Below are 27,697 nucleotides of genomic sequence, written 5' to 3'. Positions count from 1 at the left end.
TTAGAGCTTTCGATTAATATCAAACTTGAGGTCCCTGACCTGACTGATCCGTGCTACAAGGGTCCAAAAACAATTTCTTAAAATGGCCATAACTCCGGTTCTAATTGTCAGAATTTAAAAAGTGAGGGCTTTTTGGAAAGCTCTCGTGAAATACCACTTGCCTTTCTAACATCGCAAGTTCATAAAACTATCGCTAGGGGCGCTATTATTAAAAAGAAAAATTTTCAATTTTCTAAGTTAAATAACTCAAAAATTCCTTTATGTATCAGGCTGAAATTTTAGTATGTTGTAGCTGCTGATTATACCTATCAAACAAAAATCAAGTCAAGTATCAATCAAAACTTAAGTCAATCGATAACCCGATAAATTTTGGGTTTTTGGTTTCGTGTCGATGAGCACTTTCAGATGAAAGTTCAAAAAGTCGCCACAGGTGGCGCTGCGATAGCGTCAAAATTCATCAAATTTCAAACTCATTTTTCTCAAAAACGCCATTGTGCAAGTTAATCAAATTTTAGAGTGTTGTAGTCTAGGGTATGAGGTTTCCAAAAAGTGACGTGCGTTCGGTTTGGTTAAAATAGAACCGGAGATATGAGGGGTCAAAGTTCACGAAATTCAAAAAGTCATATTTTCGGTTCTATTTGAGTGAGGGCGAAAATTAAAGATCTCGCAAAGCACTACAACTTTTTAGAACATTTAAACTTCGTGGGACCAACTCTAGGGGCGCAAATGTGTAAATGTTAGGGGAACAAATGTTTGTAAAAGTACTAAAAATGCTCGTCAAGTGATCATGTTACGAACAATGTTTGTGGAAAAAATACAAACTTTTACGAGCTTGTTTGTGGGTTATACGATTTACGAGCATTTCGTAACTCCTGGTTACCTGGTTAACCGTTTACCTGGTGAGCCCGGTAATGGTAAGACGGTGGCAGACGCAACCAAGTTACAGATTGGAAATAAAATATCTATCAATCTATCTATCCTTAATAGAAATTCACAAACATTTACGATCATTTTTATAAATAATTTTTTTCTGTGTAGGACTATTAGTAACGAATCGGCATGCGAGTAGGGAAAAGGAGAGCTCTCTTTCTTCTTAACGGACCGTCGTGCAGTACAGACGCGTTTAGAATTAGATCCTTTGCGGATAGTCTGGGGCCCATTCCAGTTCTTTTGTTCATAAACCGGTCCTTTCCCCATTTAAATAAAGTGTTAATCCGCATTACCCCACATACATTACTTCTAAGGTATTTTTGGCAGTGATTTATAAATCGGTTCAAATCGGTTGTAAATCGGTAATGAACCGATTATGAACCGATAAGTAATTTTTATACGAAAATCAATTTTATTATTCTTAAAACTATTTTTTGTGGGATCTTTTGAGTGATTTATAAATCGGTTCAAATCGGCTGAGAACCGGTAAAGAGTAAATGATGTGAAAAAAAAGTATTTTTGAGGTATAGCATCTAATGCCCTAGACACACTTACGACTTAAGCCGAGAGACGACTTATTAGAAAATGACGGAAATGCACTTTAAACATTATTTCTAATATAATTACGCTAACCGTCTCTCGGCTAATTCTCATGTTTGTCAAGGTCCTAAGTCACGAGATCGAGCATTCCGCAAAGCAAGAATGTTTTCTCACCTTTTTTTCTAAAAGATACTAATGTATTAGTGTTTTAACTGACCTTGGAAAGATCCTAATGATTCTAAGAACTTCTTTTGCGATCTTTGCGATGAACTTCCTGAAAACATACAATTTCTTTTATTTAAAAAAAAAAAAAAAAAACGAAAAGAATTCTTACCATTTTCACACTGAAAAATAACTAAAATCGAATTTTTGCAAGAAAAACAAGTTTATATTTTCATACTTGTTATTATTGTGTTTCTTTCTTTTTCACAACTTCTCATCCAAATCTCTAAAATGTGTGAACCTTTGTCTTTACTTTTCCCACCATAGAATGTCTCAATACACAATTGACAACGAGTAGAGTCCACGAAAGAACGGAAAGAAAACACATTGAGTGAATCAGCCAGGACTCCCTTAGTATTTATGCCTGTGCTTGTGTTTATCCGATCGATGTCGACTCGGTGGGGACTTGGTGGAACTGCTGCTATAGCGACCGGAAGAAGATGACACCGGAGACACTTCCCGCCCAAAATCCCTACTTGATCGTGAACTCCTTGGCGAAGGCGATCTATACTTCCTCGGTGGACTTGGATCGTATCTCCTACTATCTCGGTATCTCTTTGGAGAATCCGATGCACTGCGCGATCTACCCCTTTTTAATCTAGAAAATTTCCATAATTCAAACCGAATTTCTCTTCCCTAAAAATCCCTTAACTCACAGACAACATCATCCATGACTGACTACTCACTTTGAATTCCTACTACTTGGCGGTGAAACTGAGTCCCTTGAGGACTTTTTGTACGGTGATCGTGATCGATGTGATGATGGTCTTTTAGTAGATCTTTACAAAAAAATCAATTAACTCAAAATGCCTTTTACATAAACCCTTTTTCATAATAATATACTCACTCTGGCGGACTTAAACTTCGCCTTTCTGGCCGTCTTTCTCTAGAACTGGAGGAATATTTCTCCGAGGCCGAATCAGAATTATCCTGACCCCGAGGATCACGCAGGGACTAATGATAGCATTGAAAGAATAAATTCTTTTTTCTACACGAACTAACTGTGTTATCACACTTGCTCATTGAAATTTTAATATGATTCACATTAATTATCACTGGTGAGAGTCCAAATGTGTAATTTGTGTGTTTGAATCATTTTATATTCAAAATTTGATCCATTTGTTGATAAAAAGGTAGACTTGGCCCGCAAAATTTGATATAAATTGATTTAAAGCATTAATGCGATTTTCACTTTAATTTTTAATGTGAAAAATATTTATGCTTTAGGTAAATTTCAACTTATTTTTGTAGGCCAAGTCCACTTATTTATCAATAAATAGAAACCCCCCAAGCGGCACTTGATATCCAAATAATGTATGTCTCAAATGTAACCAACATATTTTCAACGTAACCAATCTATTTCTAAAAAATGTAATGTATGAACAAAATGGAAGTATATAAACTAAAAATTATACGCGATTAACACAAAAAAAAACAACTTAACTAAAAAATGTATAGAAAATATCAGTTATTTTCTATTAATAAGAATAATACATTTTATTTGATAAATTCCAGTTAATATATTGAAATTTCCCCTTAAAATTACGAATAAATGTTTTTAGATCCATAAAAAGGTCATAATATAATCCATTTTTGAGTGAAAATGAGTAAATCTATGTCGAAAATATCGAAAGTATATTTATCTTACATATTTTCGCTGTTATGTTGACATAATATCGTGAAATTGTATGAACATTATGTTTTGATATTTTTTAGTTATATTTGTTCCGTAAAGGAGACAACTTGTATACGACTTGTGTTCTTTTTGTATAAAGCTGCCAAATTGCCGAATTTTGCTTTATTTACTTAGCAGAGGTTCATCTTCGAGTGAAAAATGGTGAAAAAAGTAATATTAAACATAAATTAAAACCTCGAAGTGTGCCTGCATGTCCAGTATAGTTGAGTACGTAGATAGAAGCGATTAAATTCGACAAAGTAAGTGTAATTGATGGAAAAATAGTGAATTAATACTTTGTTTGTGAAAGCTAACATTTTCTTTCTTTAATTGCAGTATATCGAAAGTACAAGCATTATGACAGCTTCCTGATCATTTTACGTGAAACGAAATTGAAGAAAGAGTGCCCAGAATGCAGAAAAAGTTCATGAAAAGCATAATTTACAGTGTTTCGATATTTTCTTTTGTGTAGTAATATAATTGTTATAAAAAATCCATATTTTGTATAAAATGTAGAACATAATGTGAATATAATAACAAAAATATGTAAAGACGTGTTTTCTTCTATATTTCGTACTTATTCGGGTTATAATATCTTTATTTTATTTTATTAGAATAAAAAAGGTTTATGGCGTAAAAAATTACATTAATTAGGTTTAACCAAACACAATTTAAAATAAAAATAATGCAAAAAACATTGATATGTGTCGATAACTGTCTGGATTTGTGTTTAAAGCGATATATTCTGTTAATTAGCACAGTTAAATCTAAAATTTATAAACTATTTAAATATAATATGATGAAAAGGGTGGAAAATTCATTCAATTTTACTTTCCTTAATTTTACAACTTTCCCCTGAGAATTTTAAGTCGGGAATGCAATTTTTTTCACTAAATTTGTGTTCTCTCACGGAAAACGGTCGTTGCATTAAACTTTCATACACTATAAAAGTGCACGAGGCTCTTTAAATCTGACTGAATTGGTGAAGATAAATAATAATTATTCATTCGAGAAAAATATTTGAGAAAGTCTTAAAGAAAAATGGAAAAGAAATGAGTTCTTCATTCGATTGTTATAATATTGGTATTACAGAGTGATTATATTTTATTCAGTCATAATCGATACATTTTACCGAACATAATGCCGGGATTATATCTAAAAATAAATATTTGTTATATTTCGGATGTAAAAATTCCCCATTCACTCAAATATGGATCTCTTTTATGCGGTTATATAGAAGAAATATGTAAAGTTTTCCCCATCGTTTTCCTATACTCTGAAAAAAAAAATGTCTTGTTAAACGAACAAATGGATTTTGTTGAAATTTTGTTAAAAGGATGTTATTTAGCAACATAACAAAACTTCTGCTTACATTTTATATAAAAAAAAACATCTTTTTGACGAACTTTTAACAAGATCCAGTTGGCCGCCGATTTGACAAAACTTTTCCATAATCTGTATGGAAGAACATCCTTTTAACAAACTTTTCTTGTTAATTTGACAAAACATTTTTTTCAGACTATATGTCAGACATCTTTACTCATTTATAGCGATAAATGCTCCTTATCAAAGACACAAATAGCATATTTGGACGCTCACAAGCGACAATTAATGTGAATCACATTAAAATTTTAATGTGCAAGTGTGATAACGCCGTAATAGAAAAAAAAGATTAATTAACTAACCTTTTTCATGAGTTTCCGTCGGAAGTGCTCTAATTGCTGTGAAATAGTCCATCCTGTCTTCAGTGACCTCTTTCCTGACTCCAATTCATCTTGATACTGCAAAATCTTCAATTCAATCTCCCTCAATCTCGTTCTTCTCTCTTCATCATAATCTCTCGTAGTTTCCGACGCTCCCAAACTCATCTCATCATCGTTGCTATCATCAGACTCTCCACCAATTCGGGGTGGATCCGGCGTCACCGGATTGAGTTTGTCCCATTTACTGGTGGTAATTGCTTGTGCTTCAATCTGTTCTGGATCCACAGTTTCCCATTTGGATGGCACAAAAGCCCCACCAGCTCCTGCCTTTCCAAAGGCATTTCCCATGGGAATCCCATCGATATCCTCATCCAGCGGAATTCCATCTATATCATCATCCACATCACTGTCATGACTATTGAGATCCAGAGCTGCTGAGGATCTTACTCCACTCTCTGATGCCACCATGTCTGGAAGACCTCTGAGCATGGCGCTTTTCAGCAGAGCAGCCCCATCCAGAGGCACACCATCCAAATCCTCATCATCCTTCTCATCTCCTGACAGAGGAGCACCATCTGCCTCCCCAGGACTATCTCCAGTCGGTTGACCCAAGAAAGTATTCCTGAGTTTCAGCAGGAAATCTCTCGGATAGACCACCCACTCTTCCCATGTCCGACAAACCTGAAGAACGCGCACCTTAAAACCTTCAGCTTTCAAACGACTCTCAACATTCATGTATGCTGCATTGAGCTCCTTAAAGATGTCTAGGAGGTTCTTTTCCATTCTACAAATAGTATCATTACAGGAAATTATCAAAGTGATATTCGCTTAAACTTTCTTTTGTGAAAAAGTTAAATTAAAAAAAAAGCCAATTAGCAGAGATCTGAGATTTAGTTCTCCTAAACCCGGGCCATATCATTGGCAAATGGATTTGCTGACATCATTTCTTCCGCTTCACTTGTAACAAGGGACAACAGGTTAGTACACTCTTTTTCCCTATGCGTCGGCTATAAGATGCTACTATTTCCGGTATTTCAGTGAAAAAAGAACATGTTTTTTAGCACACTTTACTGTTCCCATGTGCTTCTCTATAATCGACTTTCCTTCTAAATGGTTTCTATCACGACTGTTTTGTAGTTTAGAACACGGCGAAGATTGAAAAAAAAACAGTTGAGACAAAAACTAACATAAAGAGAAGTCGATAATGCAGAAGCACTTGAGAACAGCCATGTGTCAAAAAAATATAACAATTTTCATTAAAGTAGCACCATAAGCTAGTCTTTACTTTTCCTCTTTCTGTCTATGGGTCGGTTTTGAGGTGTTATTTCAATGAAAAAGGAACATAATTTTTTAACACACTTTACTGTTCTCAAGTGCTTCTGCATTATCGACTTTTCTTTTAGATGGTTTCTGTCACGACTAGAGCCCGGCGCACAGAGGGTTTCGGCGGCGGCGCCAGAAGTTTTAAAATGGTTCAGCGGCGGCTGGCGCGCCGGCGCGCCAGCCGAAGCAGTTGGCGGCGGCGCGCCAAGCGCGCCAATTTTTTTCTTCATGTTATTAACACTAAACCTACCAAGCCCGGTCAAATTGACCTTGTGGACATATTTCTAATATTTACGTAGACTTAGACGTTCAATTGCCACTACCTAAGTGCATGACTTTTCTTAATATGTCCATATGATATATTTTTGAGTATTTGTTTTTATTTTGTTTTGTCTTTTTCGAGAAACTTTTTTCATGTGCTATACCTACCACGACCGGTCAATTTGACCGATTTGACATAGGTAATCCTACTATATACTATATACTATACTATATACTATCACCTACTTTCACTCTTGGATATTTTAGAGAGGCCCCTAGAGTCCATTTTATCTATTTACAGCAAAGTCAACCAACCCCTCCCTCCCCCAGTTAGTAAAAAATCAGTCAGAAGGGTAGAATTTGTTCTGATTTATTTTTTGACCAAAGTAATAGAACTAGCCACTCAGAATGTTCTGACAAACCCCCCCCCCCCCCAAAGTTAATGCAAGGAATCCAAATACAATATGGATTTTCTTTTCATCCCACTCCTTCAGCCCTAGAAACCACTCTTTTGGAAATATCTCAAAAACTAATTCATCGATTCCTTTCATTTTTGGATATGTTTTAGAGGTAGTCAAGGCGGACATTTCGTTCTCAGACACCAATTCTCTCCGAAAATTACTTCAGGGGTTTTGCAAGGTCGGTGGTCAATTGGTACTTAGGAATCAAATCAATGCTTAGGAAATTGGATTTTCGACGGATTTGGACAAAATTTCATTTATTTTGAGAGATCTAGAAATTTTGTATAAGCCTAAAGCACTTTTATTCAGTTTTAGAATATTATAGAACAGCTAAAATAGTTTAAAAATACTGACCTTGAAAACTGAAAGAAAGAAGTTTTGGGGAGTATTGGTGCCTAAGGACGAAATGTCCGCCTTGACTACCTTAAAACATATCCAAAAATGAAAGGAATCGATCTATTAGTTTTTGAGATATTTCCAAAAGAGTGGTTTCTGGAGGTGAAGGAGTGGGATGAGATGGAAATCCATATTGTATTTGGATTCCTTGCATTAACTTTTGGGGGGGTTGTCAGAACATTCTGAGTGGCTACCTCTATTATTTTGCCCAAAAAATAATTCAGAAGAAATTCTTCCCTCTGACTGATTTTTTACTAACTGAGGGAGGGAGGGGTTGGTTATCTTTGCTGTAAATGGATGAAATGAACTCTAGGGGCCTCCCTAAAACATCCCAGACTGAAAGAAGGTGATAGTATTGTCTCTGATAACATTCATCAGTATCGGTCAATTTGACCGAGTATGGTAGGAATAGGTATAGAAAAACCTCGGTAGGTTTAGTGTTAACAAAATATACGTGAAATTCTTAACTAATTCACAATTTTCATACTTAATTCTTAGAATACTTCGCGTAGATAAGGATCTACAGTGAGTGTCAATAGTTTGTTGCCTAATGGATGTTTGAGAAATCAAGTGAAAAAAATGATGGAAAAAAATACTTTTCCAAATTTTTCTTTTTGCAGATGAGTTCCTTGTAATCCGTAGATATTATTTATAGTTTTCAAAAAAAATAATTAATTTTATTTCATATCAAAAAAAATTGTTTTCCAAAAGTTGGTCATTTTTGAAAAATCAAAAGTTTGTTGCCTCATTAAAAAAACTAATTCAAAATGGTGAAAACGTGCAACCAACTTTATGTAAACCGGTTACATTTTGAGCTTACGTCATTTGATAGGCAAATGGTGGATTTGTACATTTTTAAGGCTGTCAATGGTAAATATATAGGTGTAAAAGTGATGATAAATAACAAGAAATAATCAGTTTTTTGATAATTCATAATTTAGGTTATAATGGCAAATTACAAAAAGTTGAAAGGTGGGATATTGTCCAGAGATGCTGCTGGAAGGAATCGGCGTCGCTTAATTGCCAAATTTTATGGAAATTCATGAAAAGTTATACATAAAATGGTCAAATATTATAGTTATGAGGCACGAGTACATCTGAAAAACGCTACTGGTAGACCCAGGGTTTCGACTCAGAAAGTCGATAACCGCATTCTAGGTATCTCTGATAGTAACCCCATGATGTTTGCTTCAAAAATTCAAAGTCGGCTGGTTACAGAAGGCATACAGGCTTCAAAACCAACCGCAATTTAATGAAAGTGGTAAGAATAATTACTTGGTTTGCAGGTTTCCATTGGTAAACAAAACCAATCTGGTTAAAAGGTTGTAAATTCACTTGGAGCATGCTAAAAACGTAAAAATACAACCTCTTACGCAGTTTGGTTTTGCTTACCAATGGAATCTTGCGAGCCAAGTACCTATTCTTATATTTTCTTTCATTTTGAGTTTGATTTTCGAAGCATTTGAAGCCTGTATGCCTTCTGTAACCAGCCGACTTTGAATTTTTGAAGCAAACATCATGGGGTTACTATCAGAGATACCTAGAATGCGGTTATCGACTTTCTGAGTCGAAACCCTGGGTCTACCAGTAGCGTTTTTCAGATGTACTCGTGCCTCATAACTATAATATTTGACCATTTTATGTATAACTTTTCATGAATTTCCATAAAATTTGGCAATTAAGCGACGCCGATTCCTTCCAGCAGTATCTCTGGACAATATCCCACCTTTCAACTTTTTGTAATTTGCTATTATAACCTAAATTATGAATTATCAAAAAACTGATTATTTCTTGTTATTTATCATCACTTTTACACCTATATATTTACCATTGACAGCCTTAAAAATGTACAAATCCACCATTTGCCTATCAAATGACGTAAGCTCAAAATGTAACCGGTTTACATAAAGTTGATTGCACGTTTTCACCATTTTGAATTAGTTTTTTTAATGAGGCAACAAACTTTTGATTTTTCAAAAATGACCAACTTTTGGAAAACAATTATTTTTGATATGAAATAAAATTAACTATTTTTTTTGAAAACTATAAATAATATCTACGGATTACAAGGAACTCATCTGCAAAAAGAAAAATTTGGAAAAGTATTTTTTTCCATCATTTTTTTCACTTGATTTCTCAAACATCCATTAGGCAACAAACTATTGACACTCACTGTATTCTTTTCTTTTAGGTGAAAACCCTATCAAAAAACACAAATTATAACGGTTTTTTCATAAGTTTTTCACAAAGTCTATCTTTAAGTCGTCGACATAGGATACTTTACCTTATATGGAAAATAAAAAAAATAGGCATTGAATAAACGAGCAGTAAAAAGTCAAATTTGGTCAGCAAAAAATTCGAAATGATCAGTAAAAAATAAAAAAAAGAGCAATACTTTATTAAAAGCGGTCAGTAAAAAACGAAAAGTGGTCAGCAAGAAATTAAACATGATCAGTAAAAAATAAAAAGTGATCAGTGAAAAATAAAATATGGTCAGTAAAAAATTAAAAATAAGCAGTAAAAAATAAAATTTGATCAGTAGAAAATCAAAAGTGGTCAGTAGAAAATAAAAAGTGGTCAGTAAAAAATTAAAAATTAGCAATTAATAATAAAATGTAGTGAGTAAAAGATAAAAAGTGGCGAGTAAAAAACTAAAAATGGTTAGTAAAAAATAAAATTTGATCAGTAGAAAATAAAATGTTATAAATAGAAAATAAAAAGTGGGCAGTAAAAAATTAAAAATGGTCAGTAAAAAATTAAAAATTATCAGTAAAAACTAAAATTTGATCAGTAAAAAATAAAGTGATCAGTAAAAAATAAAAAGTGGTCAGTTAAAAATTTAAAATGAGCAATAGAAAATAACATTTGATTATAGTAGAAAATAAAGTGGTCAGTAAAATGTTCAATAAAAAACAAGAAGTGGTCAACAAGAAATTGAAAATATTCAATTCAGTAAGAAATTGGTCAGCAAAAATTAAAAATGTGCAGTAAAAAATGAAATGTGGTCAGAAAAAATAAAAAATGGACGATAAAAAGTAAAAATTGGTCAATAAAAAAATAAAAATGAGCAGTAATTTTCTTTATTTTCAAGTGAAATTTCGCACATCTTGAGCCTAAAGGAGACTTTAATAGGGTGTAAAGTATGAGGCCTCTATCTCTCATAGTTTCCAAGGGTTTGCGGAATCTTTGTTTTTCCATTTTGTTTTTTTTTCCAATTTGTCTTTGGAATCTTTGTCTTCGGTAACCTTTGTTTTTTTGGAAACTTTGTCTTTGGAAATCTTGACTTTTATATATTTTAAACAAATATATTTTATTAAATAAAATAATGATATCACAATGGTGCTTTTTGAAGTTTTTAGTTTCGTCCTTCAGGGCAAAGGGAAATTTTCTGTGTTTTGGGAAATTGTTAGTTTCGTCTTTTGGGGCAAAGGGAAATTTTCTGTGTTTTGGAAAGCTATCAGTATCGTCTGTCGGGGCAAAGGAAAATTTTGTTTTGGGAAATTTTTAGTTTCGTTATTTAGGGCAAATGGAAATTTTCTGTGTTTTGGGAATTTACCTGTATCATCTGTCGGGGCAAATGGAAATTCTTTTTTTTTGGGAAATTTTTAGTTTCGTCCTTTGGAACAAGAGTGTGTTGGGAAGTTAACAGTATCACCCATCAGGACAAAAGGAAATTTTCTGGTTTTGGGAGATTTTTAGTTTCGTGCTTTGGGGCAAATGGAAATTTTTTGAGAAAAAGGAAATTTTTGGAAATTTATAAAATATACTTGTACAAAATTTGTTGCAGACAAAATTTATGAAAATTGTGATAAATGTATGAAAGACAACATTTCCAAAGACAAAGTTTTCAAAAAACAAAAGTTACCGAAGACAAAGATTCCAAAGAAAAAATGGGAAAAACAAAAGTGTAAATAACAAAATGGAAAAAACGAAGATTCCCGATCCCGAAGGAAATGCACCTTTATAAGCTGATTTAGGATTATCACTGGCCGCTGACCAATTTATATTTTTTACTGACCAATTATAATTTTTTACTGACCAAATTTAATTTTTTACTGACCACTCTTAATTTTTTATTGACCTCTTTTAATTTTGTGCTGACCACATTTGATTTTTTACTGTTCACTTTTAATTTTTACTGACCAACTTTTATTTTTTACTGACCATTTTTCATTTTTTACTGACCAATTTTTATTTTTTACTGCTCGTTTTTAATTTTTTACTGACCGATTTTTATTTTTTACCGACCACTTAATTTTTTACTGACCTCTTTTAATTTTTTGCTGACCAATTTTTATTTTTTACTGCTCCTTTCTAATTTTTTGCTGACCACTTTTTAGTTTTTACTGCTTTTTTTAATTTTTTTGCTGCCCATTTTTAATTTTTTGCTGATCAACTCGAATATATCTACTGAGCAATTCGAAGTTTTTACTTACCACTTAACTTTCTACTGATCAAATTTAACTTTTTACTGACAAAATTTTACTTTTTACTGACAAAATTGAAAATTTTTACTGATTATTTCGAATTATTTGCTGATCAAATTTGATTTTCTGCTGACCACTTTTGACTTTTTACTGACCATTTGGTTTTTGCCAAAAAAAATATTGAAATTATGGACCCTTTTTTGGAATATTTTCCTTACAATGCACATCAATATTGACTAAATTAAAATATATTTGTTGTTAAGAAATAGAAAAAAAGATCTTCGACAAAGTAGTAGGTAAAGAAGTATATTTCCTATCGAAATATATAAACTAGATAATTTTTCCATTTTCGTGAGCAAAATGTAACAACTTATGCCATGCTTTACTACCGCAGCAATTTTTAGAAACTCCACAAAATCATCTCATAGAAAATTGTTCGAAAATAACATTTTTTAGATAGAGGAAAATGATCTTCAGCAAAGTTCTATAGCGTTAAATTTTCTATAAGAATTTTCTAATTACATATCACTCGGGTTTGCATAAAACGCATAAACAAAAAAAAAAAACAATCTGAAAAACAAAAATTTATGTGAAACAAAAAAAGAACAGTCTGAAAAACAAAAAAGAACAAAAATTTATGTAAAAAAATAAAGTTGCAGTGTGGCGCCTACTGGCGCTGCGCCGAATTATTCTTGGCGGCGCGCTCGGCGGCGCGCCTCATAAATTTTTGGGCGGCGGCGGCTAAGAAAAAAGTTTGGCGGCGCGCTAAAAACGGCTAACAGTCGGCGCGCGCCGGGCTCTAGTCACGACTATTTGGTGATTTAGAACACGACGAGGACTGGAAAAAAACAGTCGAAACAAGAAATTAAGAAAAGTCGATAATGCAAAAGCGGTTGACAACAGTCATGAAAACAGTCCAATGAAAAAGTAATATGCTATTTAGCACTTTACTGTTCTCAAGTGCTTCTGCATTATCGACTTTTCTTTATGTTAATTCTTGTCTCAACTGTTTTTTTTTTTCAGTCCTCGTCGTGTTCTAAACTACAAAACAGTCGTGACAGAAACCATCTCAAGCGTGTCCCGAATTTAAATGGCAAGTTTTCGATATGAAGTTAGTCACAGTAGGAATTGAAGTTTGCTTTGATTTTTTTGACGTTTCAAGAGATCATCAGCTTTCCATTTCTTAAAAAAAAATTGAAAAAGGTTGTGTTTTGGCTGAGAAAAGTGATAAAAATGGAGAAGCTGCGCAAATTGATCGTGGTCGTGGACACGTACCTAAAGAATCCAAAAGCGAGCTATTCTGAAATCGGAAGGATCACCGGAAAGTATCCAATCACAGTGCGAAGGGTTATATTACGCTTCAAGGAACTCAAGACTGTTGTTCGATAGCCAGGATGTGGCAGAAAACCTGGAGCTGTAGAGAGTGTTGGCGCTTTTCCAGAAGCAACCTTGCCTTTCAGTCAGAGATGTGAACAAAAAGCTGGGTATCTCCAAGAGCTTAGTGCAGAGAATCAAAGTGAATAACGGATTGATAACGCACACAGCTCAAGCTGTTCCCCATCGCACGGAAAAGCAGAAGCAAAGTGCCAAAACGAGGTCGAGAAATCTGAGTGATCGAGTTTTGAAAAGCTTTCAAGGATGCATTTTGATGGACAACGAAACTGTCGTAAAAGGTGAATTTACTCAGTTTCCCGGCCAACAGTTTTACACGGCGAAGACTCGTAGCCAGCAAGTACAGGTTCAAAGAGTGCGACAACTTCCCGAAGAAATATGTGGTTTGGATGGCAATCTGCTCTTGTGGACGTCGCAGCGAAGAATTTTTCATGACAGGGACGATGAACGCCGATACAGTAGACTCTCACTCAATCGGCTCTTTTTCAATCGGGCGACAAATTTTGTTGACAATTTTCACGTTTAATTATGAAGCTAATTCGCTCAAATTCGCTGTAGTTCTTCCTATATTATCGTGATTCTTTATAATTGAGCGCTTTTTGTGGAATTTACAAAGGCTTTGACGCTCAATTCTATCGCTAAACCGGATGACATTTTGTCTCATATTCCCGATTGAGAGAGAGTCTACTGTATCCACATTAGCCCATTCCTTACCATGGTATTATACATCATACGCAAATTGAGTGATTTTAGATGATTTATTCCAGGGAAATTAATATTCGAATTTATGTCGGAAATGGATTTTTAGTTACTTTAGTCCTTCAATTACTTGGAAAAAATAGCCCGACGGAGATGGGAATACATTTTGTTGTTCTTTTCTCGCTTCGCGTGAAGTCATGCAAAAATTTTACTCAAAATGGCGGACGGAAAATTCGACATCCCGTCGAATTTGTTAAATTTGGCCTCTTTCCTCTTTCCTGATTTGAATTCTGATTGCCAATGTGTTTTCTTGGATAGTTACTCTATCTAAATCAATAGAGTTTGTAATGAATTAATGAACAGAATTTAAATTCAGTGACCGTTAAGACGCGTGTTTGAGGGCGGCTCCCCGCGCCCCCATAATGGATATTTTTTTTTCTTTTCAAAAAATTCATCTATTAATCTGTATGAAACTGATCCCAAAATACAAACATTCTATCTCAAGTATTTCTGGTACATTGACTGAATGGGTTAAAGAGTGTCTCCAAAAACGACTTTTGCTACTGTATCAAAGCCACGACATCCCTCCTCTACTTTGGCCTGATTTGGCATCATGTCATTATGCGAAAGCCATCCTGAAATAGTTTTCCAACAACAATGTCAAATATGTAGATAAGAAGGTCAAACCGCCCTGCACTCCAGAAGTCCGCTCCATTGAGAAATACTGGGGAATTTTGAAAGGAGACTCGAAGAAGAAGGCTAATCCAGCCAAAAATTTGCAGGACTTCGCATGAAAGTGGAAGAGAGTCGTCAGAGATCGTGGGGACGACCTTGTTCTGAGTCTTATGAGGGGAGTAAAGAAGATGGTGCGAAGATTTCGCGGAGAAACCGCTTGAATAAAAAAACCATAAAGTGGATTTGGATCACAATGAAATACCCTTTCAAGAAATATAAATAGCATTTTTAAATGTACTAGGGTAAGTGTGCCAAATTCCGGCCAGCTTGCAATTTCGGCCACCTTTTTTGTTCCTCGAATTTCCATGAACTTTTATATTTTACGTACTCTAGAAATTATACAATGCAAAGGAATAACAAAAAATGTAGCTTCGACAAACGAGATGACATGAAAAAGGCATTGCAAGAATTCCCGAAGGGCAAGAAACTATAAGAATGAAGGTGGCCGAAATAGGGCACCAAAGCTATGTCTATATTTTTATTCATTTTAAAATTTATTAAGAATGATTTTGGAGTAAATAAAGACGGTAAACTCTTTACAAGGTTCCAAGCAACACTCGTTCAGAATAAAGTATAAAAAATATCAATTTGTATTTAAAATATTACATTTCAAACTTGAGACTTTGATGCTTGCATGCAACTATGCCGAAATTTGGCCCACTTACCCTATAGTTTTTTTTAAAGAGAGTCGTTTGTCTTCTTGTCTTTTAAATTCAAGACACGCTTTAAAAGAAAAGTCGATTATCTAGAAACACTTGAGAACAGTAAAGTTCTAAAAACATGTTTGTTAGCACTTTATTGTTTTGAAGAACCCTTTTACTCTACGAGCGTTATCTTTAAGAGCGATGTCAACTTGTTCAGCGTGAGAGGATCTCTTCTAGACTTCAAACTGCATACTCTTCTACAGAAAGTAGCGAAGTATCACCTAGCAGAGTACCAGTAATTTCTTGGATAGGAAACCAGGAACGGCTAGGATCAAAACGGTCAGATAACGACTTTCAGTATTCGAAGAACCCCCTCCCATAAGTGGACGTTCTCTGAGAGGGCTTTTTCTCCCTCTTTTCTTTTGGACATGTTTTGTAAATACCTAAGTATTTCGTTATTACTCTGACTCAATAATGACTCGTTTCTGGAAAAGGATAAAAAAAATCAAAGAAGCATAGTCAAAAACATTACTCAAATTTGAGTTAGAAGAAAACAGGATATAAGAATCATGTTTTTTTTTTCAATTAATCCTTTAAGAACGAGTTGGACACCGGTGTCCCAAAAACAAAAACATTTTTTTGACTATAGAAAGTTATCATGTCCTCTAATTAGTCAGAAAAAATTGTTTTTGTTTGTGGTACACCAAGTGTCCCACTCGTCCTTAAAGGGTTAAATAAATAACACTATATAATTTATTAAATACACTTCTTCGTCCTATATTGACAGAAAATCCACGTACATTCTCTTAAAAAAGAAGTCACTTGAATTTCACAATGTATTATTGCACTACCACTGTTCACATTTTTTCAGCTGTTACATTATTTTTCACTTTTCAAACCGAAAATCGAAATTTTTCGATTCAAAATTTGCTTCTGCACAGATTTTTTCACCAAAAAATTCACCTTGCACGAAAATCTATTAAATATTGCATTTTTAAATCCTTTAAATCTTTTATAAACAAACTCATTATGACACAATCCTCTCCAGATACTTGAGTGAATGTCTAGGCCCCAATATTTCATTTTCAAAAAAGAATATTTGTACCTAATTTTGATACGATTTCTGCCCTCACGGTCATCCTTTTACTGCTCGAACTCAAAAATGGAGCAGTTATATAATTCGTTTTTTTTTTCAACTTGTCACCGTCCTGGAGCTTAAACGATAAAAGATATCAACTTTCGGTCTTAGGTGACCCCCAATAAAAAAAAACTATATCTCCAGACGTCTCTTTTTCTTTCCCCCACCGTCCTCCAAATACTCCAAAACGCATGTTTTTTGGTTTATTTCGAAAACGGCTCCTACAATTTCTCTTATTTTTAGATATGTTTTGGAGGAAGTCCAAGTGAACATTTCGTCCAAAAATATTATGACCGGTAAATTCGCAATTTTGAATATTTGGAGGTCAAATTTTAACCAGTCTATAGGGCCTACTTTTCAACCGATTTTGTTCAATTTCGATTTTTTGAAAAGGTCTTGAAATTTCCAACTCAGCTGCTTCGGTCACAATCGGTAATAAATCGATAAAGTACCCGTAAATTACTAACTTTTATAAATATCCGTTTTTCTTCTGTCCGTAAAATTGTAACCCAAGTAGAGGGCAAACGGTAATAAATATGATCTTCTGGTTTTCGAATATTATTATTAATTGTGTCGAGACACACTTTTGTATTACATTGTAACCATTACAATGTGCTCGTATTGGAAGAATCTCTGCTGATCGTAGATCACCCAGGATTCGCCGTGGTGAATGCTTCTTTCGTGCTCCTGAAGTTTTTTTGGGCAGAGGGAGTGCATTTTATTACGTTTTATCACAGTGAAAATTTATTTTTATATACATTCAGTTGTTTGCACCGGGCGGGACTCGAACTCACAACTGTGAGAGTCGAGCCAGAGATCTCACGGTCCAACGGTCTTGCCTATTGCATCACTGAGATTCCTCTGAATTTCGATGACCCCCCCATAAGTCGACCTTAACCTCCAAAAACCATGTTTTTTTTTGTTTTTTTTTCCAAAACGGATCCTACGATTTTTTTTTTTGGATATGTTTTGAAGGTAGTCCAGGTGAACTTTTTGTTCAAAAATATCTATGACCTCAAAAAAATCGCCATCTTGAATTTTTGAAGGTCAAAGTTTACCCAATCTAGAGGGCCTATTTTTTTAACCGATTTGGTTACATTTGGATTTTTTGCAAAGGTCTTGAATTTAACAATGAATCAGTTAAATTTTCGTAAATGACTCATCTTTCTTAAATTTATATTTTTTTGTTTGTCCGTATGCTTATAACTCATGCCGGAACGAATGATCATTTCTTTACATTTTATTTATTTATTTATTTATTTTTATTTTAAAATGCTTTGAGATTTATGAATCAATTTAGTCGGTAGTAGACCAGTAAGCCTCCAAGACCATGCGAAAAAATAATTCACGGAAAGGTCTATCTCGTGGCTTAGAGCATTCCGTTATGAATCAAAATAGACTTATTCACTTCACATCACATTTTCCATTAACACGTGAAAATTACCGCAACTTTACGAATTTACTGCACACACTGCACTGAGATATTCTATATGTCATTTGTCAACACAGAATAACACCACTGAGAGAAATCCGAAAAAGTTAAAATAACATTCCGGAAATGTTAATTTTACCCTGCAGTATAGATCAAAATCGGTGTAAATATTACCCTTTTTAGGCGTACTAGGGGTTAAAGGTACCCTTTTTCATGTAAATTTTACCCTTAATAAAGTGTAAAATTAACATTAAAAAATGTTGATATATTTTTACACCTAAATCTGTTAATCTGTGTTAATTTTCTGAGAAAAAACGTTAATCGCACCCTCTTTTTCTCTCAGTGACTGAACACCACTGAAAAGTGCTTATATGACGCGTCATTTTTGAGTCGTCAGCGAGTAATTTCAGAGTCATTCTGACGAAAAATTACTCACACAAAAAGCAACATGTTATTTCCCTCATTCTGTAATAGAACTCTCTGAAGACTATTTGGAGCTCATTTTGGATTCCGAGTACGGACATGAAAATATAAATACTTGAATGGGATGTAAAATGTTACTTGGGTAGTTCATGTGAACATTACATTTTTATAACGATATTTCAATGTTTTCAATTTGATCAACATTGAGTGATAAAAAGATGGACTTGGCCCACAAAAAATTATTTAAAATGAAATATTAAATATGTTTTATCATTAAAAAAAATCGTAAATGCATTCAGCTGAAATAATTTGCACTAAAAAGTTTCATTGGTAGTTGCATGCAACTAAAAGAAAATTCTACTCACGCTTTCCGGAAGAAGCTGGCATTTTGTACTTTGACACTACAATTGTGAAGGATGTCCGAGATGAGATAGAGTCGTGCAATCTTTTTATGTACCAGCGTCTCCACATTTCCCATTGACTCAGCAATGCATTCGCAGATCTCATCAGCTGCATCTGCATGTTCAATGCAGAAAATCATTGCATCGCCAATTTTAGTCCTCTCCGGCGTCAGATGCCTAATGAGATCTTCCAGGCGATCCCTCTGTGCCGTCGACAGATTCCCCTTATTGGACTCCGAATTAGCATCTTCGGGCACAAGTTCATCTGGCATGCCCTGAGTGTAGAAATTCAACGGTGGTGGCTTCCATACCGATCCCCCCATAAACATCCTGAACTCCTTCTCGCGCCACTCACTCGGAGTGTCCCCTTGAAGAAGCGAAAACAACTTCCAGCGATAGTAAATGTGTGCTGGACTGTCATTTTCAAAGAGAAAACGGAACATGGGATTCTCGATTTCCCTGTTCATGATCATCGCCTCAAACAGAGGTCCTTCGCGCACCACAAACTCAATCATACGATGTATCAGCGCCAGGAGAGTACGATCAGTGGGAATAACCACCTTAACCACACATTCTCGCAGTATTTTGTCCATTTCAGCCTTTGCTTCCGGATTGGACATGTACTCAGCCGAGGGTATTCGCTCAGCCACGGGCTCCCCACCGGCCATCTGAGCATTGAAGGGCAATCCCGAGGGCGGTGGGGGCATTGAGTACTCAACAAGGGCTGGTGGAATATAAATGGGGTGATTGAGAATGGGCACCGACTTGCCCCAGCCCAATTTCATCTCATACCTGAAAATTTTCATTATAATTCACTATTATGATAAATTATTTACTTTTTGAGGTAAGGAAAATATATTGAGACAATCTGCATAAGTTTCTGACCAATAATTGTAATTTTTTTCAGTGTTTATTCCTTTTGAACTTAAAAATTGTCTAGACATTGAAGTAGATTTCATAAAAAAAATATTTCATTTTTTTTAAAGAGGGCTAGCAAAACGTTCTGGCATTGTGAAACGTTCGAACTCGTGAATTACACTCAGTCCCGGCATTATGCACTTCGAGATTATGCACCTGATGAAATTAGGCACATACAATTATGTAAGTTTGCCTACCATTGGGAGTCAATTTATGAAATCATTTTTGAAATACGCCTGAATGTATACTATGTTGCAACGCAGGAAATTTAAAAATTATTTTGCTACTTTTTCAAAATAAAAGTTTTATTTCTTTTATTAGGGTATTTTTTTTTTAAATATTCTAACCATTTATTGAAGAACTTTGGCCAAAAGGTAATGTTTGTTAATGCATTTGTGTTAACTCTTTCCGGACCACAACATATCCAGCAAATGAATTTCAGTACAATTCACTTTATTGTAAGTCTTAGTGGTCAAATATGATACTTTTGTAGAGAAAGATTTTTTTCCTCCTCTGGGAAATTGGAAAACTCAAAGGTACTTTCGTCCCCAAAAGAACGCAAAGGATACAAACTTCAATTTTCCCAAAGCCAATATTATCGATTTTGTGAATTATTTTTGCGTGTCAAATGACTCCTTTACAATGTTGATTACTAAAACAAGAAGAATTATTGACCAGTATCATCTGGGATGTCCAGGGAGTGGTCAAGAAGACACCCCAAATTCCTACTTGCCAACAGATTCCTCAAAATATTTCACACAATAACACTTTAACACACATTTCTCTCAACACGATGTCATTGCAGACACATTAAGCTTTCTCAAGAGCCAAAAAAAACACTTCCTTGACAATCACAATTCATTAAAATCTGGAAAAATAGGAAAAACTTCCCCGAAAGCAATCTCCCTCGCTGCCAAATGTCAAAATTATCGGCCATACAGTAGACTCTCTCTCAATCGGGAATATGGGGCAAAATGTTATCCGGTTTAGCGATAGAATTGAGCGTCAAAGCCTTTGTAAATTCCACAAAAAGCGCTCAATTATAAAGAATCACGATAAAATAGGAAGAACTATAGCGAATTTGAGCGAATTAGCTTCATAATTAAACGTGAAAAGTGTCAACAAAATTTGTCGCCCGATTGAAAAAGAGCCGAATGAGTGAGAGTCTACTGTATTGGCAAAAATATCGTTCCCGCTTGGAATTCTCGTACAAGGTTGGTGTCAAAAAGCAAATGGCGGGCATTGGCGGAATAATCTTACATTTGACCTCTAGATTTTTGCGGACGAGAGTTCCCATAAAGTTTAAACAAGTTTTTTGAAAATTTAAGAAAAAATTGTTTTTCGAATTTATGTAATCTGTAATTGTTAGTTATCATACTTATTGGCCCCGAGAGGTTTTTCCTTATTCTGGTCTAGAAATATCAAAAAAGTCAAAATACCTCCAAGGAAGCAGAAAATCGAAAATTCACGATTTTTGACCAAAAATATCTAAGCTCAGGAGTTAATTAGGATTCTGCAAAAAATATCCTAGATTTGGACATCCTTATAGTTTGTACTTATCTAGAAGAATCGGATTTTTATTAATTCTAGATAGTCTAAAAAAAATTGTTGTTTCCATGGGTACCCAGTGTCCCAAAGGAGACGAAAGAGTTAAACGAAATTCGCATAATTTATGTATAAATATCGTTCGAGTTTGCCACAATCCAAATTTGCAATGAAGGAATCGCACCTCTATAAGCAGATCTAGGCTTATCACTGGCTTTTTCCTGATAAAACGACACTCCAAAAAAAAAACTGCACAGAAGTAATGCCCAACGCACAATAGCTTTTGTTTAGTAAACATGTTTTTGACATTTCAATGAGAGTGTGTGAGATCTAGATCTAGTCATCTCCCTCACACTTATAGAAAATTTTGAAAACATGTTTACAAACAAAAGTTATTGTGCGTTGTGCATAACTCGTCTAAAGTTTGACAATAAAGTTTATAAATAAAGTAATCGTTGCACCTACTCAAGAATCTACGAGCTGTGCAAGGGGATTTCTATTGGTCACTAAAAATCTGACGAGTACGACAGCAATTTCAATAATTTGCCCTCAGGCTTGTCAAGAATCCCAAGACCTTTCCAACCAGCCTAAACATGATACCACACGGATGAGAAATATGCTCTATAGAGCCTTTTAACATTTGACCTTGAAAAACCGTTGTTAGGAATGATTCAATGGTATTTTCATATGAGAACGAAATGTCCGTCTAGGCGTTTGCTCTAGGCGTGGTAACGGCCGGACACACAGACGCACAGACGAACAGACGCTCAGATGGACAAGCAGCGTGAAATTATTTTTAATTTTAATTTTATTTCAGCTCTTTTGTAATTAAGGTATTTTTGCCTAGTTATTTACAGTGTGTGATGTTCTACTAATCTACTGGATATTCCAAGGTGGAAAAGTACAAATGTAGAGAGTTCCGTTGAGAAAGTTACTCGCATGAAGTGTGGTGCAAAGGAGGGGGCAGTTATCTACTAAAGCTACAGTGATATGATTCACTGGAAGAATAGGCTATAGTGGCAGTGCTTGATTTATTTGATCAGCCCAAAGTTATGCTGCCAGCTGAAGAAATTTTTTTTTCAAGCACTGGGCACAGTTCGTCACTTGAACCAGAGACCTCTGCGCCATAGATTCACTACTCTATCCACTTAGCCACGAGATCCCCACAAATTTCGGCAATTTCAAAGAAAGAAATAAGAGAAAATGTTTCTTCAAATCTGGGTTGGATTTCACCAGGAACATCATCACCAGAAAACTTCCTTTACATTTTTGGAAAATTTTCCATGAATATTCACTAAATACTATCCCAATGAACTTCTACAAGTGAAACAATACAATTTTCACGGAAAATAATCTCCAATATTGTGTAGATTTTCTTCAAAAATTCTGTCAAAAGTAATTTGATGTACAGTAGTCTTCCACTTGGAGGATATTTTTGACACTTCTCACCTTCAAATTCGAAAGATATTTTCAAAACTAACAAAATTTCTGAGCCAAAAAAAATTTGAGCCAAAATACCTCAAATTGGAACTTTAGAAAAAATCTTACGCGCTGGACTAAACAAATTTTCTTCAAAATACATATTTCTGCCAAAAAATCTAACCAAGATTTTTTTTAAGCGATTTCATCTTGTAGGCAATTTTTATAGAACATTTTCGAAACTCATTTTTGACAGAATTAGGTGAGATTCTTAACAATCTCGCCTACTATAATCCCACCAAAATTTCATGTCCTCCGATCGAGCCCAAACTTTGCCAGAATGTGTTTGGCTACTTCCTGATCACGAATACAGTAGACTATCTCAAATTCGGGCATTTGGGACCGAAATGTCAACCGAATTTGAGAGAAATTCGGGCGTCAAGTTTTTTGAAATACAACGATTTTTTGTTCATTTACATACTCATATTGAGTTTACATGCTTATTGCTATTATAAATTGCATGAAAACCACTTAATAATGCAAAATCACATCAAAACTAAGACAAATCATGACAAATTTGAGCATATTTGCTACATTTGATAATCATAATCGAATTTGAAAAATATCAACAAATTATTTTCGAATTTAACTGCCACCCGAATTAAAAAATAGCCCGATCTTAAAAGAGCCTAATTAGCGAGAGTCTACTGTATATGGCTGGCTAAGTAACATTCCCAGCCGGCTGCTCTTTGGAGCTTAATAGCTCCCGAACTAAGAGAAATATAGACTTGCGATTTCCGCCAAAGTTCCGCCGCGCAACTTGGTGCATTGATCCCCGACCCCCACCCCTCCTTCCGCCATTTTGAATACCACCCACTTTTTGTTTTGTTAATAGCTCCGTCGCTCTGGTATCGGACTTAAATTTTAGAATGTTATAGCTGGGCCTTAGAGCTTTCGATCAATACTAAACTTATGGTCTCCTGGTCCTGACGTCCCTCACCCGAACTATAAAGGCCTAAAAAAAAGTTCTTAAAATGGCCATAACTCCGATTCTAATTGTCGTAATTTAAAAAATGAGGGCATTTTCGAAAGATATCATGAAATGCCACTTCCCTATCGTTAGGGGCGCTAATATTACAAAGAAAAAATTTCAATTTTCTAAGTTAAATAACTCAAAAATTATTATGAAAAATTGTCAAAAAAATATACTTAAGCCGTTCAATAACCTTTGACCCGAGCTATAAGGGGTCCAAGTTCGAAAATTGACCGGCCGATATTTTCGGTTCTAATTAACATTTTGGTTTTATCACGATGAGCACTTTCAAATAGAAGTTCACAAAGTCACCACAGGTGACACTGCGATAACGTCAAAATTCAAACTCTTTTTTTTTCTCAAAAACGCCATTTTGCATTTTTTTCAAATTTTAGTTTAGAGTGTTATAGCTATGAAATTTACAAAAAGTAGCGTGGATTCGCTATGGTTAAAATAAAACCGGAGATATGAGGTATCAAATTTCACAAAATTCAAAACCCCATATCTCCAGTTCTATTTCACCTATTTTCGTGAGCGAGGGCGCAAATTAATGGTTTCGCAAAGCACTACAATTTTCTAGAACACTAGAACTTCGTAGGACCATCGCAAAGGGCGCCACAGTCGAAAAACCAATTTCAATATCACATAAACTCAATTATCTCAACTCTTGCTAAACCGATTTTAATGATTACTTCGGCATAAAGGCGTCTACACATTGGGAGCAATTTTCGTCAAAAATTGGGTTTTTGACAGAAATTTGACGTTTGCCCCTACAACGCTGCAGGGAATTTCCTTCAAAAAAGCAATTTTTGACAAAAATTGCTCCCAATGTGTAGAGGCCATAATTGAAGAGGACATTTTTATCTATATTTTGCCTAAACACAATTTTTCGATCAGATTATGCAGTCTGCCAAATTTTATCGTTTTAGTGTTAAAAAAAGTATTTTTTTTCCTACAATAACGGTGCGAAAGTACGCAAGTGCTGATATGACTGCTTTTACTTGACTACTTTATTATAATAAAGATTTAAATTAAAAGAAAATTCTTACAAAATTCAATCATTCCTTAATATTGCTGTAGTTCGTCATATGGACAAACTGCTCACTGTGGTCAAAAAACATGTTCCAAAACAAAAATTGAATTATCAAAATAAAATTGCAGAGGGCAAAAAATAGAGGAGATTTTGGCCTATATTCCACTATCATCTTTCAATCAGTTCATTCATATCTTAAATATTTTGATTTAAATGAAAAGTTTTCAATTGTTCAGAAATTTGATTCCAAAATGCTGTATAATATATTTGACATCTTTATGGTGTCTACACACTAGAAGCAATTTTCGTCAAAAATTGCCTTTTTTAAAAAATTCTGACGTTTCTGCCTAGGGGAAAGTGGTCTGCCATTGAACGAAAAATGATGTTTAAAATTTGAGATTTTTTTCAGAGTAAACTACAACATGAGTTTTACTTTTCACTACACCAAAATATTCTCTTGTTCATTAAGCTTCTATGCTTACCCCATTCAGGACTCGCAAGTCCTCAGTTTTTCCTGGTGAGAAACTTAAAAATGTTATGTCGATATATTCAAAGGCAGCCTGCATGGTCTGCCTTTGAATGTGGTTGGGCAGCCTTTGAATCTTAATTTTTCACTGAGAATATTAGGGCTGTAACATTAAACGGCCCATAATTGATTAGCATGAACCCTAATGCACTCAATAAAACCACCAGTGTAGTCAAAAGTCATTATACAACAACATTTTTTACATTTTTCTGAAGCACTGTTTTTCACTTGAAAATTTGTAATAAAACGCCATTGAAGTTTACAATTGTCAGTTTGAAACATCTCGGCCGGAGCAAGATAGCATTTTATAAGTATTTGTATGACATTAGTCAGACCAAAGTAGGAGTTCTATTGTGCTCCCGGACAGGAATCTGTCAAATGTTTCAATGTATGGAAAAAGAGGATTCAAAGGCACACAACATTAAGATTCAAAGGCTGCCGCAGAGCAATATTTGCAAACTTTTATCACTCACAAAATTTGTTGCATCTGAATCAAAATGTATTTGGAGAAATACCATCCAAGAATAACCTTCTATGACTCACAATAAAAGATTTGTTCGAAAAATTATTTTAATTATGAAAAAACACATGAATTGTGGAACATCAAAATTACAGTTTAGAGCTCAGATTCGTTTTTTTGCCCTAGCACCTAGAAAATAAGGGCTAGGGTTTGCATTTTTTGATGACTTGTGAGGATTATGAATAGCTATCTAATAGTTAATAGAAAAGAATTTATGCTTTAAAGAAAAGTGAAAAAATTACAATATTCAAAGGCTGCCGCATTCAAAGGCAGACCACTTTCCCCTACAAGGATAGGGAAATTTTCTTTAAAAAGGCATTTTTTAAAGAAATTTCTCATAGTGTGTAGAGGCCATTTTCCAAATCGAATTTGCATGTTATCCGAGTTTTCTCACGTCAAGAATCTCACCTACAATAAGCTGATCTAGGCTTATCACTAGCTTTTCAGCAATAAAGCTTACAATTTTTTTCATAAAGCACACTGTCAAAAATTTTTGAAGTAAAATAAACCTGACAATTTGAAGGCATTTGTCTTCAAAAATTGAAATTTTCTTTCAAAAATATTTGAAATAATTTTTTGATGATGTCTGCTCCAATGTGTAGAGACCTTAAAGGCCATAATATAGAAAGTCAATTACCAAATAATTATCGAAAAAATCTTCAATAAAATAATTTTATCTAATTAAATGTTGAAATTGTGTTCCGGAAAATAATAGATTTTTTAATAAAAAAAAAACACTAAACTCACCCCATGACATCGCATCCGTTGAGACATTTTAGAGCCCTCTCAGCATCCCTTCGACTCATGTAGGCCACGAAACCGCAGTTCCTGCCTCTGGACTTCTCCTCCTCACTCCTCGGCCACATAATTTTGATACTGGCCAGTGGTCCGTACTTCCCAAAAAGTTCCATCAGCTGCTGCTCCGTAATTTTAGGCGACAGATTCCCCAAATACAGATTGGTGGTATTAGGATCGCCATTGTCAAAGGAACCAACATCGTTCTCCTTGGTTCCAGTGTCCGAATCCAAGTGAGACAACATCGATCTGGCCACATTTTTATATTTATGCCTCTCTTCACGTTCCTCCTGAATCTGCCTGAGTTCCTCCTTGAACAGTTCAAGATTGCTCTTCTTCTTCTCTTGATTCTTCTTCTTGAGACGATTCTCCTGATTCTTCGACTCTCCAGCTAAATGCATAGCATACTCTGAGGCTTTCTCCGTTGAGCTCTTCTCCTCAGTTAACTTTGACATGGGCTTATAAAGTTTTCCACGTTCCCGGTGATCTTCCTCTGTGTCCACAAAAAAAAAAGAATTTATTATAGATCCCTTCCGGAAAGATATAACCTCAATCTCTGTGAATACTTACTTCGAGAGCCAGCATCGTAGGTTCCAGCCTTCACCCAGACCTTTGACAGCGTACTGGGTGCCTCCTGGAACGTCTCAACAAATTCCTGGAATGCCTGCAAGTGGAAAACGAAGCTCAAATGAGCAGAAAAGTCCAAAAGAAAACGCCGGAAGAATTTTCTTACGTGAGCCGCCGCTTGTTCTTCTTCGCGCTTCTTCTGTTCCTCCTGTTCTTTCCGCGACAGCCCCCTCTGCCCCATGGCCCCCACGGCAAAAGCCTGCAATTTGTGCTGATTGATTTTCTGCAAAAAGAATTCCCGGAAAAATACAAGCCATTGAGAATTTCTGTTGACATGTCAAAAGCAAAGTATTTTCCCGAAAAACTCGGAAATTTCCACAATTTTCACAAAACAAACACTTGTACATCAAACAAGTTAGTCAATATTTTACAATTTCACTAAAAATAGTTATAAATTGTGAAAATATATGTGAAAAAATTGAGAAAAACTATCACAAACCTTCATTTCGGCATTTTTTTCAATACATAGAAACACTGTC

The 27,697-nt window shown here is 34.8% G+C and overlaps 1 protein-coding gene across 1 annotated transcript; it reads right to left on the bottom strand.

Moving 5' to 3' along the window:
- Positions 1-1,855: 1,855 nt before the first annotated feature.
- On the bottom strand, positions 1,856-27,697 carry LOC129801633 (U2 snRNP-associated SURP motif-containing protein). Its single transcript, XM_055846850.1, has 9 exons — positions 27,658-27,697; positions 27,325-27,441; positions 27,162-27,255; positions 26,544-27,084; positions 18,767-19,594; positions 5,053-5,854; positions 2,540-2,646; positions 2,379-2,471; positions 1,856-2,290 (listed from the first exon to the last, which is right to left on the bottom strand). The coding sequence occupies exons 1-9, from the start codon at positions 27,661-27,663 to the stop codon at positions 2,044-2,046; spliced, it is 2,835 nt and encodes a 944-aa protein (XP_055702825.1). The 5' UTR covers positions 27,664-27,697; the 3' UTR covers positions 1,856-2,043.

The sequence above is a fragment of the Phlebotomus papatasi genome, chromosome 2, assembly GCF_024763615.1.
Source record: "Phlebotomus papatasi isolate M1 chromosome 2, Ppap_2.1, whole genome shotgun sequence".
Taxonomy (NCBI): Eukaryota; Metazoa; Arthropoda; class Insecta; order Diptera; family Psychodidae; genus Phlebotomus; species Phlebotomus papatasi.
This window is presented reverse-complemented; position numbering and strand designations above follow the sequence as displayed.

What these genes read in the sequence shown, in the direction of transcription:
- LOC129801633 (XM_055846850.1), bottom strand. An exon ending in GCCAGCTTCTTCCGGAAAGC is followed by an intron (nt 5,855 to 18,766) that starts GTGAGTAGAATT and finishes TACTATTTGTAG; the next exon opens with AATGGAAAAGAACCTCCTAG. An exon ending in CGAAGTTTAAGTCCGCCAGA is followed by an intron (nt 2,472 to 2,539) that starts GTGAGTATATTA and finishes TTTTTTGTAAAG; the next exon opens with ATCTACTAAAAGACCATCAT.